The sequence below is a fragment of the Gouania willdenowi genome, chromosome 14, assembly GCF_900634775.1.
Source record: "Gouania willdenowi chromosome 14, fGouWil2.1, whole genome shotgun sequence".
Lineage (NCBI taxonomy): Eukaryota > Metazoa > Chordata > Actinopteri > Blenniiformes > Gobiesocidae > Gouania > Gouania willdenowi.
In genome coordinates, this window is record NC_041057.1 from 27,779,280 (window position 1) to 27,792,804 (window position 13,525).

At 36.4% G+C, this 13,525-nt stretch overlaps 1 protein-coding gene across 1 annotated transcript in view; it reads right to left on the bottom strand.

Moving 5' to 3' along the window:
- The window catches only part of uvrag (UV radiation resistance associated gene), a 163,461-nt gene extending 154,082 nt beyond the window's left edge, over positions 1-9,379 (bottom strand). The window contains exon 1 of the mRNA XM_028467535.1: positions 9,099-9,379. Coding sequence (XP_028323336.1) covers positions 9,099-9,203 — 105 coding nt within the window. The 5' untranslated portion in view covers positions 9,204-9,379. The remainder of the gene's footprint in view (positions 1-9,098) is intronic.
- Positions 9,380-13,525: the final 4,146 nt, after the last annotated feature.

Below are 13,525 nucleotides of genomic sequence, written 5' to 3' on the forward strand. Positions count from 1 at the left end.
TCATACCTTATGTTGCTAACTATTTTGATCACTTGATCAAGTATGATTCTTGATGAGATTGTATCAGATCAATATCGGTATTGGCCTAGGGCTGCACCACAATGAAAATTTTAGGTCGAAGCGGAATTAAAAAAAAAAACGCTTGGCCGAATACCAAATATCAAATGAGGTTAAGTTTTTCACAATTTTTTTTAATAGTGCATAAATGGCCTAGAATACATTTTTAGACATGTTTTTTTAAAGAAAGCAAATGTTTATTGAATATTCTGACATTTAGCAAATATTCCAGTAGTCTTTGCTTTTCATAAAAAGCACAACAAAGTTTTTCATTTATATTAGGCCTTCAAATAAAACAAAACACGCATTCCAAAAAAACCTAAAGTGCATTAAAGGGGAGGTATGATGAAAAAAAAACACTTTATAATAGTTTTGATACAGTGATATACATCCCTTTAGCCTCATTCAGAGCTACATAGTTGAAAAAGGTCTGTTTCCTCCCTCTCTTGTTATTCCACATTTTGTAAAAAGTCAGCTTTAAACGGGCGAGTTGGATTTTGCCCACGTTAGTAGGTGACGTCATCTAACACGCCTCCTAAAATGTGAGCTCCTCCCTCTCCAACTATCTAACAGCTAAAACAACAGTGCTGTTTAATATAGAATATATATTATACTTTATTGAAATTAGGGGTTGGCGATATTGCCAAAAAAATAATCACGATAATTTCTGGTATTTATCATAACAATAATAATCACGATAAATAAAAACTATTTGAAAAATTCACAACTTAGTGTAAACAGGTTCCTTACAAACAAATAAATGTGAATACATCAACATTAGACATATTTAAAAAGGCTACAATAGCTGCTGACTCAGAGTTCATGAGCTGATATGTTATGAAATATATTTGTGAATGTGGGTCACTATTAGTGCTATTGTATGAAATTCATTTATTTCCTCACTTGAAATAAAAATTGTAAAAAAAAAGCACATGAAAAGCACAAATAACTCCAATAGTTTTTACTGCTGATGAATCTTGTTTATTTCATATTTGATAATGAGTTACATAAAGTTATGATTGACAAATATATTTCTTTGATTTCCTACAATTAATCCAGATCAATCTGATGATTTAATTATTCAGTATATTTAGGTGTAATCTCAATAAATTAGTCTAATGGGACCAGCTTTGTCTGTGAAGACGTGAAATATAATTAAAAAATATTGCGTTTCACAAGTTGGGACGAATGAATAGTGACATTACTATTTATGCTAACATTTATTTCGCACAACATGTGACATGTTTAGCTTTTATTCTTTCATACAAGTTTTAAATCTGACCATAAACAAATCATGACAGTAAGACGTGTTCTTTTTACTATTCCTTATATGGAGTGGTTAGCGTTAGCTCTTAGCCCAGTCTGTGTGTCGATGGGTTAGCTTAGTATAGTTAGCATTAGTTGAATTTCCAGTTCATAATCGTTGCTGCGGGTTCATCTCTGTACCCGTGTTTGTGGAACTTTGGGTGGATCTGACGGAGGAACTTGAATTGGTTCCCTTTGTTGGATGGTTATCTGGTTTTAACCAAGTAGTGATGTGGCAGTGCACACCGTGCAGAGTTTCCGTAAACAGCGTTCTGCTCCAGAGAATAATAAGTTGTTGACGACAAACAGGGGCAGTTTTGTCCCGTGGAACACGTTTTTTTTAGGCATTCTTGGCTAAATTGAGGGACAAATGGCCTGTGGCTCTCGTTAATTTCAGACATGTGAATTTATCGTTTATATCGTGGATTGACATATTCTTACCGACGAGAATGTTTTTGATGATAAATCATAAACGATAAAATATCGCACATTCCTAATTGCTATATATGTAAATACAAACTGCACTACTTTTTATGCTGCCAAACATGTTGGGAGTCACTGCTTGGAGCCACTGAGCCATTGTTTAGACACATCAGCTGTTAGCACTCCGTGCTAATGCTACACCAGCCTATGCAGCGAGACCCGACATCGCTTGTCAACTGAGGAGGAAATGATGGGGATGTTTACAGATTTGTGGCTCACAGCACCAACAATGGACTCGGTAGTTGCTTTTTTTGTCCTGGCGGCATTAAACTCATCTTAAACCACCACAAACACCCTCTAAAACAACGCAAATCATCACTGGCTCCTAACTACAGAACCTCTAGTGCCAGTATAACTTTGCTGTGTCTGTAAAGCTCTGTCCGTGTTTCATGTAGCGCAGTTAATTAAGCAATGAAAAATGTAGTATTTTTTATCTATTTAGAGAACATTGTTTTGTTTTGTTGTTTTCCTAAAAAAGATGTTTTGTTTTCTTTTGTTTTTTAACAATGTCAAATTCCACATTACACAGATGATAGTTTAAATTAACCTGATTTAAATTATCCTAAGTTGATCCAAACTTAATTAATAAACCTGATCAGATTCAGTAAACCATTGATCCCCGAGAGGGGATTTAATTGTATGTACTTTATTTTTGACATACATTTTTGTTTAATTATGAATTTATTTATTTATTTTAATTTATTTTGTTTCCTCACAGAAGTTAAAAACTAATATTTTCTTTAAAAAATGATAAATATTTCTAAAAAAAAAAACGGAATGTAAAAAATTAAAGTAGAGAAAACGGAATTTGGAAAAAAAATAAAACCGATTTTATAGGGCCCTACATAGGTATGGGTCGTACGGGTCAAACTGCTATTTCTAAATTATTTCTCATTAAAAACATTTGAAATTCAAAGAGAACCAGGAGAAACAGAGTAGTGATTAGGCCTGAACCCCCTTTAGGGAAGCACATCTCAACAACACAGCTCCCTCTTAACTAACATGGCCCAGTATATCTCTAGCAGGCCAAATCTAAGTCATGGGATTTCCTTTATAGAGATGGAATAGTGCAGAGCAAAGTAGATGTGATGATGATGATGATGATGCTGCAGAGGGCCAAATATTTTTCAAATAAAGCTTCCACATCACTATCACAGCCTTTATTTCAAATCAACACAGGCTTAAAACAAAAACAGTCCCATGGTATCAAATGATCATTATGTTGCTGCTGGTATGCAGTGGTGTGACTTAGTGACTGATTAGCTGGTCACATGCTTTGCTTCCTCCTGATATGTTGGACCATAACTCAGAAACTTCACATTGTTTCATTTAAACTAAAAATACACCAACGCAAAAGCTTATCTGTAGTGACTCACTCTAGTAAAGCAAGTCTGTCAACCTTATGGTGTGTGTGTACTCCAGGCTAACTCACACAATATGCTAGAGCAAACAACGGAAAAGAGGAGTCGGAACTGCTAAAAGGGAAACACGGAGTGAGGAATACCTTTAATGCATGTATAGTAGCTTAGATTGGGTTGGTATGCCTGTCTTTGTCTTACATTAGGATCATTAAACAAGCATCTCCATTCTGGAAATTACATTTTACCACTAAAGTTTAATGAACAGTCATACTGGAGTTAGTAGATGAGGCAAAATAATGGATTCACATTGAATCGACACAATAATACATTTAATCATACAAGAACCATTTCGACACAATCTTGTGAGCAAACATGTGAATAAGTGTCTGATATCTCATACTGTATCACTAAACAATAAACACAGGCAGTAGTGCTGGGAATCGCCAGGTATCTCGCGATACAATACATCGCAATATTTTTAGATAACGATATTACCACAATACAGCGATAATCAATATATCGCAGGCAGTGTTGTCGCCAGCCCTGTTGAACGTAGTGGCCCACTACGTTCAGATTTTGATCCCCGACGGAGCAATGGTGGGGAAGGGGGGGATTCTGTAGTTTTTTTTTTTTTAAATTGGCAAACGTCGTAATATTTATTGCACACTTGGACACTAAAGGCACTTCCAGCTGTGCACGGGTTATTTAAACTATCTTTTTAAACTCCATAACCGAGAAACACATACAGCAGCCGCACTGTCAATTTATTACAGGCGATCTGCTCGGATGTTCCTGTTTTGACCCGAAGACCCAGAGGACCCCTGCCGCCTTTTAACTACCCCTGATGCTGCCTGTGTACTTACTCTGCTTGGTTTTTTTACACAGCAAATCTAGAAATTCAGGACACACCACCGTGTTTTAAATCAGAAGTGTGGAAGCATTTTGGCTTCCCCAAGACAAAATGAAAGAAGTGAGAAAAAAAGAATGTGAAATCCAAGGTAAGAGGGGCTCAGAGTGAAAAAAGAGAAACAAGAGAGAGACAATGAAAGCCATAGTTTATATTATTTCTTTGATATGGGATTTGTTTTAAAGTCCAACAGTTAAGGCACAAAATACATTTTCAGTTCCACTTTTAAAAAGAAAAGGAACTATTATGCAGTTTTACATAGTTTACTGTAGAGCCAGAATTTAAATGAGTAGGCTTCTTCTTCATTTGTACTATTCCTTTATTTATTTATTTCATTCAGGATTTATTTTTAGTTAAATTGCATTGTTTTGGAATTCTTTTGATAATGAAAGAAAAAAGAAAATAGTACAGTATTTTTTATTTTCGAAGAATTTTTTTTTTATATTTTTCAGTCATCATTTGTCTACAGTCTCATTTTGTAAAATAAATCGTGAGCGAATCGTATCGTGAACCCAGTAACGTGAATCAAATTGTATTGGGTTGAGTGAAACGTTACATAAATTTAGGATACATTAGGGTGTGTGTATATATATATATATATATATATATATATACCAAGCATGAATGACTATCTAACTACATTCGTCATCACCTTCACCAATTCAACAAATAACTTTTAACCTTAAAGGTGCAGTCTGCAACTCTTATTAAAGTGACTTTTTGTCATATTTGCTAAAGCTGTCACTATGCAAGGACAGCTTTACATCAATCTAGTAGTTTGTGTGAAAAAAACAGGGTCATTGAGTCCTCCCTGCTGCTCCTGCAGCCTTTGGCAGATTGCCAGAATGCACCGCGACCGAGTGCGCACAGGAGCCTACCTGTGGGCCGCTGTAAGTGACACTGTTGTTGCTGCTGCTTCTGAGGTGTGTGCACATTGAGAGAGAGAAGCGCTGCACTAATATGTTTTTAACAGTGCATGTTGTATTACTGTGATGTTGCTGTCGGACTAATGTTAGCTTGTTAGCTCCTCTAAGGGAGGGACTTTGGAAAGTTTGGAGGCAGGGCAAGAGAGCAGCGGGGAGGGAGAGAGAGGGATCTGATAGTTGTGGACTGCATCTTTAAGGTACTGGAACAAAAAAAAACAAAAAACAAACCCAACTATAGCTTTCCTTCACTAATTTTGGCCCTTATACATTACGATATGTGTCACTGAAGACACATAGAATTTATTGACTGCACTGAATCCATTTCACAGGAATTATAAAACATTGTCAATCAATTTCACATGAATGACAGTAAAAATCAAACACAGTGGCTCTGCTTAACACACCATGACCACAACTAGTCACATGTCCTTGTGTTATGTTTAAGTCTTTAAGGGAAGACTGATAGAAAATGATGTCACCAAAAAATTATTAATAATGTTTGTGCAAATTAACTTGAAATCATTAAAAACAAAATGAATGCAGAAAATAGTCAGACTCATTTCAGTGCTAGTATAATCAACTTCTCTGTAAACATGGACACATACCTGTGCTGCTTAACAAACAGAATTATCTTGTTTTATGAAAACTTCACTGCATATTAAAAATAAACATTTTAGTCAGTGCATTATAATATAAACAACTGGGTGGTTTATGAAGACCTCACACCGCACACATTTTAACTTATAGTTGCCACCATGTGTAAAGTTCAACTTAAACCTGCACTGCAGACGGCACATACATTTCAGTGCTAATGCTAATATCAAATTGCTCTTTGTAAACTTGAAGACCTGAGAACATTTAACTTGCGCTTAGTACTTAACTTGTGTAAAAAAAAAATAAAAATAAAAAAAAAATAAAAGATCTTCGGTGGGAGTGTATCGATAACGTACTGCAAGACGAAATATTGCGATATATCGTTTTACTGAAAATGTGGCACACCCCTAACAGCCAGTACTTAACTTTTACACACAGTCCAAAGTTCAATGTTTAGACTGTCTAGTTTTGTAAAATTATTAAACTAAAGGCAACTTCATCACATTTTTTAAATGAATGAAATAATACATTATTCAATTGTTTATGTTTAAAGGGATACTTCACCCAAAAGACAGACAGCTCAAAAGAAAGACTATTTCATAGGTTTACACGTAAGAAAGAATGAGGCGATTTAGAGGCTGCATATGCTATACAAAAAAAAAAAAAGAAAAGAACTTAAAACTCATGCTTTTGGAGGTTCTGAGGTTAAAGGTAGAGTGGACACCCAGTTTAAGGTATATTTCTTGTTAATTATTATATACCCAATATTATGTGTATTTAAAGGCTGAAAATTTTTATAAATGACTCCAGAGACATTTCTTTCAGGAATTAGTAACAAAGTTATGTTATTCAGCTAAATACTGAACATCTAAAGTGGATTCATGTGATGGGTTTTGTATTACTTTAACTCAAATGGAATAATAGAGAAAAACAGCTTTAATCAACTACTCATCTGCCTGCCAGCCTGAGGCTCCTAAAAAAAGGGGAAGTGGTTTAAGAAGTGTACAACAAGAAGTGGCTAGCTTGTTTTTTTTTTTTTTTTCCACACAGTCTGCTTCTACAGCTTTCCCCAACAAATGCTCTACTCAGCTGTGATTGTGAAACAAAGAAAACTCAATGCAATATAGTAATGGTGAGTTCATGAATCATTAGGAACACCAGCAAACTTAACTTATTATTTACTTTAGATTTATTTAGTTGTGAAGATGCAGGAGACAAAAACATTTTATCAGGCTAAGACATGGTCTGTGTTCGAAATGTCACTCGGTACTCTACACTACAAAGTCAATGAGTAAATAATGTCTACTATATACTATAAGTATGATTAGGAAGAGGACCATTCCATTCCGACTGAAGTATACTTCAAAGTTCGCCAAAATTCATTTGGAAGCTACAACGACAAAAACCTCAAGAACACTGAGGCTAAATATTACCTTTAAAAGTTCTGAAAGCATTTTAAGTGAGAAAGTGACCAAGTAGAAATCAACATGTGCCTATTTGATCCATAAATCTTGTGGAAACACATTTCATGCCGGCCATCGTGCCACTGACAAAACTTCCGGTTAACTTCAAAACAAGAGCCCTATTTACAAAAGTTTTAAAAACTAGAGGGAAGACAAGAAGAGATGCTTGTATTTTTGAAAAGATGACTTTTCATTTTTAGCTTTAAACCAGTCCTGGGACGATTCTCATTTCGCTCGCAATGCATCATGGGGCAGTTGAGAATGACATCATGGTCATGCATACTTAAAAAATGTCCCGATATAAAAATGCGGGTATTTCTCTCATACTATCTAATGTGAACGCACTACATACTCATTTTGACATTAGACGTAGTATGAGTAGTACATTATTATTATATTAACACAACCATAAAGTAGGCCTCATAGATCAATACATCAGAAATGGTTTCCTCAAATAAAAGCTGTAAAAGGTTGAAATTGCTGCACAAACAATTGATTTGATCTCCACCGTAAATACTCAAGTTAATTGACATTGTCAGAAAGATTTTGTGCAATGCATTGTGGGATGTGGAGTCCCATAAACAGATACAAAGCAGTGTTTTTACTACATTCTAACTGTGATTTATTGTAAAAAATAATTATTCTAAGCATCCATCTACATGACTCCACATCTCACAATGCAATGCACGAAGCTTTTCATACAATGTCAATAAACAAGTGTTAACAATGGAGATCAAAACAAACCTTTGAGCAGCAAATTCAACCTTTTACATCTTTTTCGATTTATCATTGTATGAGCCCTACACTGTGAATTTATCTGATAAAATAATGTAATCTCCAGCAGCTTTAAACAACATGAAATGGATGAATGTACTGGTGTGTCAAGAGGCTCCTGGCACAGGTGGGAAGCCACACTTCTATTAGACTGCACCAGCTGTGGCTAAAGATGTTGCTTACTTCCATTAGTATTCTTATATCAGAATGAATGTTTCCGGCAAAAAAGAATTATGCAGAACAAATTATCTTAGACTCAAACAATGTCATTGAACTATTGATTTAATAATGTATTGTTCCGTAGGTAGCATGATCATGAGAGTTTATATTTATAGTTACTGAATGAATGAATGACTGCATGTTACAGTATGTCAGGTAAACACCTTGTGAACCTCAAAGATAGGCTGCAGGTTAAAACGTTCCTAGCATTACAATGGAGCTGTGTGTAATTAATTAAACAGCCTAATGTACATTGTCTTCATCCACTGAGCTGTCACCTGTGAGCTGTCATGACGATAGTTTGAGCTTATATTCGTACATATATAGTCTAAGCTTTCTAGGTATACCAACGAGTAATGCTGCAAATGTAGAGCTGAAAATAGCAAAATAAACTAAGTTATTCCAGTCTCTCTGAGTGTCATTATATCAATGTTTGACACTAAAGGAATAAACCGTAAGCTAGCAGCTGCTGGCTAGCTAGCTAGCTGGGTCGGCCTGATGATGTTACAGTTCCGCTCGTGACCTTTTTAAATGGTGACTACACTCCAACTCTGTTGCTGGTTTATGACGGTAAAAGTGACTAATACAACTGGAAAATAGGGCATAGCTCTCTTCAAATAGGCAAAGTCATTATAAAGTGACCAGGCGATTAAAAATGTTAACGTTTTAGTTTATGTTTGTTGAATTTGCTGAAAATGCAAATCTGCTGCACATGAACACGTGAAGGTAGTTGATATTTGCGGGTATTGTTTCAAGCCATTTTAATGCAATGCTAACAGATAACAGAAGTAATCGTCAATATTACCCAACATCAGCATTGCTAAAAACAGTGCAGCATTCGTAAGTCAGACACCAGTTAAAATGTTAACCAGTATTAATAGAACACCGTCCAGGCAGCAGTTCGTGCTATACGCGAGAGACGTGCACACAATGGAGTAACGTTATGCACAGGGGGTGATTCGGTGTAACACAGCTGGTGTTGATACAGGTCCAGAGGGTCTGAACTCACCTGCTGGGACGTCAGCTCTACGTGCAGGGATCGAGACGATGAAGCTCCAGAGTTGGTGACAGAGGCGGCGGGCAGTGCGAGAACCCGACCGGTGATGGAGTTCATCCTCCTGTCGGCATCGAGCGGAACCCCTCATTCAACAAAACAGTCCATCCTCCTCCCACTCGGCTGAAGGCAGAGACGGAGACACGGAGATACAACAGCTGTCAGGGAACCAGCAGGACGTAAACAAAGTGCGGGCTCGTCGCTACACTGAGCTCGGAAATCCGTCTCATTAGGCAGGCGTGACACCGATGTTAGTGATTGGTTAAAAGACATGCTCGTCACATAACTACGTCATTTATATTGAAGTTCTGTGATGCTATTGGTTGAAAAGTGTGAGTAACTTCCGGGATAAGGCGGGTGCTTTAAGAAATCTGTCAAAGCTCGAATATATGCGGAAGTTGGTGAAAACAGCGTGATATGCAGGTAACAGAAAGAAGCATGCAGGTATTAAATGATAGGGGGAAGTGGATCATCTTATATGGTTTACATGGTAAAAGAAAATAATAAACTTACAAATATGTACTATATGTGCAACTTAAAAACTTTTTTTTGAATAGCTATCAATATATAATTGATCATTATCAACATAAAATTCATTGTTATTAATATTTAAGATAAACTTTATTTTCCCAAAGGGGAAATTTGTCGTGGATATAAGTGCAGTGCAGCTCAAAATCAATACAATTATAACAAAGAGTATAGAATAAAAGAATAAAATACAAATTATACAATAAAATAAAGTGGTGTCACGTTAAAAATAACGCAAAGTAAGACAACTCAAATGTTTGGATCACAGGCAATTGCGTGACAAAAATTAAAGAAAAAGATCATGTGATTTTTTTTTTCCTTCTAATTTTGTATTTTCCTGTCTTATTCCTGCTCATCTTTTTTTAAATTTATTTTAAGGCCCTTAAAGAATAACTAAACCTTGAAACCACTTTTTCTATCGAAGAAAAAAACTAATTTGAGTATGAAGTAGTGTCAGCATATTTTGTTGTAAAAAGAGTGACTGCCCTTCTATGGGTTGAAACCCGGCTATTACAATTGAATTTTACTATTTTGGCTGAAAATGGTGGTTTGTGACGTTTTGGTGGATTCTTACATCACAAACCAGCACTGTTAGCCCCACCCCTCCTATAAAAACTAGCACCTCTGGACACTTCAGTCTGTGGTGAGAAGGTTGGGTTGAGAAAAACTGTGAATACAGAGGGATAGTGAGTATTGAGTAGCGAGTTAGCATTGCATTGACTGTTCTTTGGATACTTTATAGAATAGACTGGGCATGTCTTAACTCAGGGGTCTGCAACCTTTACTCTCAAAGGAGCCATTTTGCCGAATCTCACCTGGATTAAAGTCCTTCCGGAGCCGAAAAGAATACCTTCTTAATTAAGACAATTCAGTGTATAAAATAAAATACAATTGAAATAATATTGAATAATTTTATGAATTAACGGTTTTTAAGGGCTACAAAATATAACTTGAATTTGAGAACAAGTGATCATTGTCGGTCAACACATGCTAACTTCTTGCAACATATCAAGCATGCATGTTGACAGTTGAATAAATCTTTCCCCACACAAATAAAATATCTGTTTTCTTCCAGAATAGTCTTTTTGTTAGTTTAGTTATCTTGGCAGGGATTTACAACTCAAGACTAGCCACAGGTGTAAGGAAAGTTGATGTCTGTAGAGAGGTTGCAGGAGGTGAAGTAGGAAGGTGGTCGACTTATTGCGCAAATTGATTTATTTTTAGGTTAACAAATATCTGTAAGAAATATTATCATCATATATATTTTTTAAGCTATAGGGAGCCATTGTGAAAGAGTCAAAGAGCCACATAAGGCTCCAGAGCCGCAGGTTGTAGACCCCTGCCTTAACTGATCCAGGTGCCCCGCCCATAATCACGGCATTTCTTAATTTCTAGCCTGGACGCATGTCAGCCATAACCTCAAGGTTTAGTATTGTATTTGAAACCTTGTTGTAGTCTAGAATGGTTAGGTGTGGCGTTTACTTGTTTTCCCTGTGCTTGCATGGGTTTCCTCTGGGTGCCAGCTTCAATGCTCCTGTAGCTTTGTTTAATTGATTGCTGTCCCACACTTGCCCGCGAGAGTAAATTACTTGTTCTCTCTATTATGAGGGAAAATCATTTCAAACTGAGCTGAAAAACAAAAGGAAACAACACAACTATAACAACAATAAAAGAGCTAGACAACCAAGATTTATCACAGTTTCACTGAGTAACTCAAAAGAAAAAGTCAGCAGAAATAAAACAATTAAAAACAATCCCTAGAATCTAAATAAAATAAGATAACCAATGTATTTATAACTAAACCACACACGTGTTTGTTTTTCTGTGTCCTTTTTTTCCCTTTTTTTTGTCTGCACATGCTGTTAAAGGTCAACACTACAAGAAGTGCAATCGTTTAAAAACAGCAATGCATATTTTGGAAAGGTATGAAACACTTTATTATAGGGAGGATATAAAGGGAACAGGAAGTCAGGGTAGGAAAATGGGCAGTGTTACATCTAGGTGAGGGAGAAAGGAACAGGGAAGAGGGAGTCAGGGTAGGAAATGGAAAGGGTGGGAAAGAGTTGACTGCTTTAAAGTGAGAGTGAGCTGTGCATATTGTGCTAATTGTGTTGTGTAATCCGTTCAGCTTGTCTGGTGGCACGTGTGGGGCTTCGGTATAATGGTGGTGGCCGTGAACAGAGGAAGGAGTGAGTGGTTATGCAAATGAGCCAAGACGTAGCCAGACAGTGTGGTGTTAGGTTTCAGCTCGGCCACGGAGCGATAAGACTTTGACGAAGCAGCCACCGCGTTTTCTCAGTCACAACTGCTTTGCACTGATTTGTTCCATTTAATCACATCGGTTTTGACAAAACCAGCTTATTGATTTTCCACTCCAGCTTCCTGGAGCTCACACAGAGAAAGATAATGTTGTGTAATGCATCAGTTTTTCAGAGCCTTTAAAAAGTGTAGTGCTCCTGTGGAGTGGAGAGAAAGGAAATTTTTGAACTGTTCGTTTGCTAACAAAAAAAACCAAGGCAATTTAAATTTTTTTTTATTTTTTATAAAGACAACATAAAATGTTTTGTTCTGTTCTGTTTTATAAATTAGTTTAAGAAGTTTTTTTTTTTTAAATTATTATTCAAAGGACTACCTTTCAGTTTTGTAAATATTGATCATAGTGTGTCAAGTCTTACTTTAGGTTAAAATTTATTTGAGAATTTGGCCATTCGGTTAAGATATGTTAGGTTGTTGGTAGATAAAATCTGAATGAAGGATATTTTATATATTTTGAAAGAAGATACAGCCAGACCTGCAGAAGGAGCGGGGGCCAAGGAGCCCCAGGATGCAGCCCCCCAGACGCCTCCCAGACGCCCCAAGACAAGAGGCAGCCACCGCCCCCCACATACACACCCGAGAAAGCCTCAAAGAGCCGAGGACCCAACGCACCCTCGCCACCAAACCCAACCCAAACCCCAGAATTAATTTTGTATTTTTCTTGTCGATTTGGAGTCATTTTGCATATTTTTATTGTAGTTTTGTACATTACTCTTTCATATTTTTATCTTCATTTTAATGTTTTTTATTAATTTTTATCTGAATTTGTTTTTTTTCTTTCAGTTTTTGTTATTTAGTCATTAACAACCTCTGAGTGATATATAAATGCATGTCCTGCTGCTGAGTCACCACCAGTGGGCGGTAAAAGGCAACAAACGAGTGCGTCCATGAACTTCACTGCTTTTTGGAAATTGACTCGTGATTTTACCAAAAGTATCAAAGTCATACTTCAGGTATAAGCTAACACACATAGAACTCAATAAAACTTCAGGTAGATCAGGACACATTTGTACTATAACACCCTTTAAATAACTACAATTTCTAATAATCTCATTGTTTTAGTGCAACAAGTGGGTGGGACTCAAAGTGTTGTAGTTTTGACCATTTTTGGAAATTGAAAAACTAAAATGGAGCCCATCAAATTTTATAAAAGAGCCAAATATTAGAAGGAATTTAATGATTAACTTAGGTATAGCATTTAGCATAGCGCGGTTACGTCCAAAGGCAGCATAGCTGTAACCGCGCTATGCTAAATGCTATGCTAAATGTTATGCTAAATGCTATGCTAAATGTTATACTAAATGCTATGCTAAATGCTATACCTAAGTTAATCATTAATCATTAAATGGTTTTCATCTTGGGGAACTGAGTGCACATGTGCAGACATAAAAACACGCTATGGGAACAGAGGCGCAGCAGCAATGAGAAGGGGTGTGGCCTCCTCCTGCCTTACAGCGGTTAGGAAATAGAGATGTTTAGCGATTTGGGCTATGAAAAGCACAAAATGCTGACACTTTCAAACTTATAGGTATTGTAGG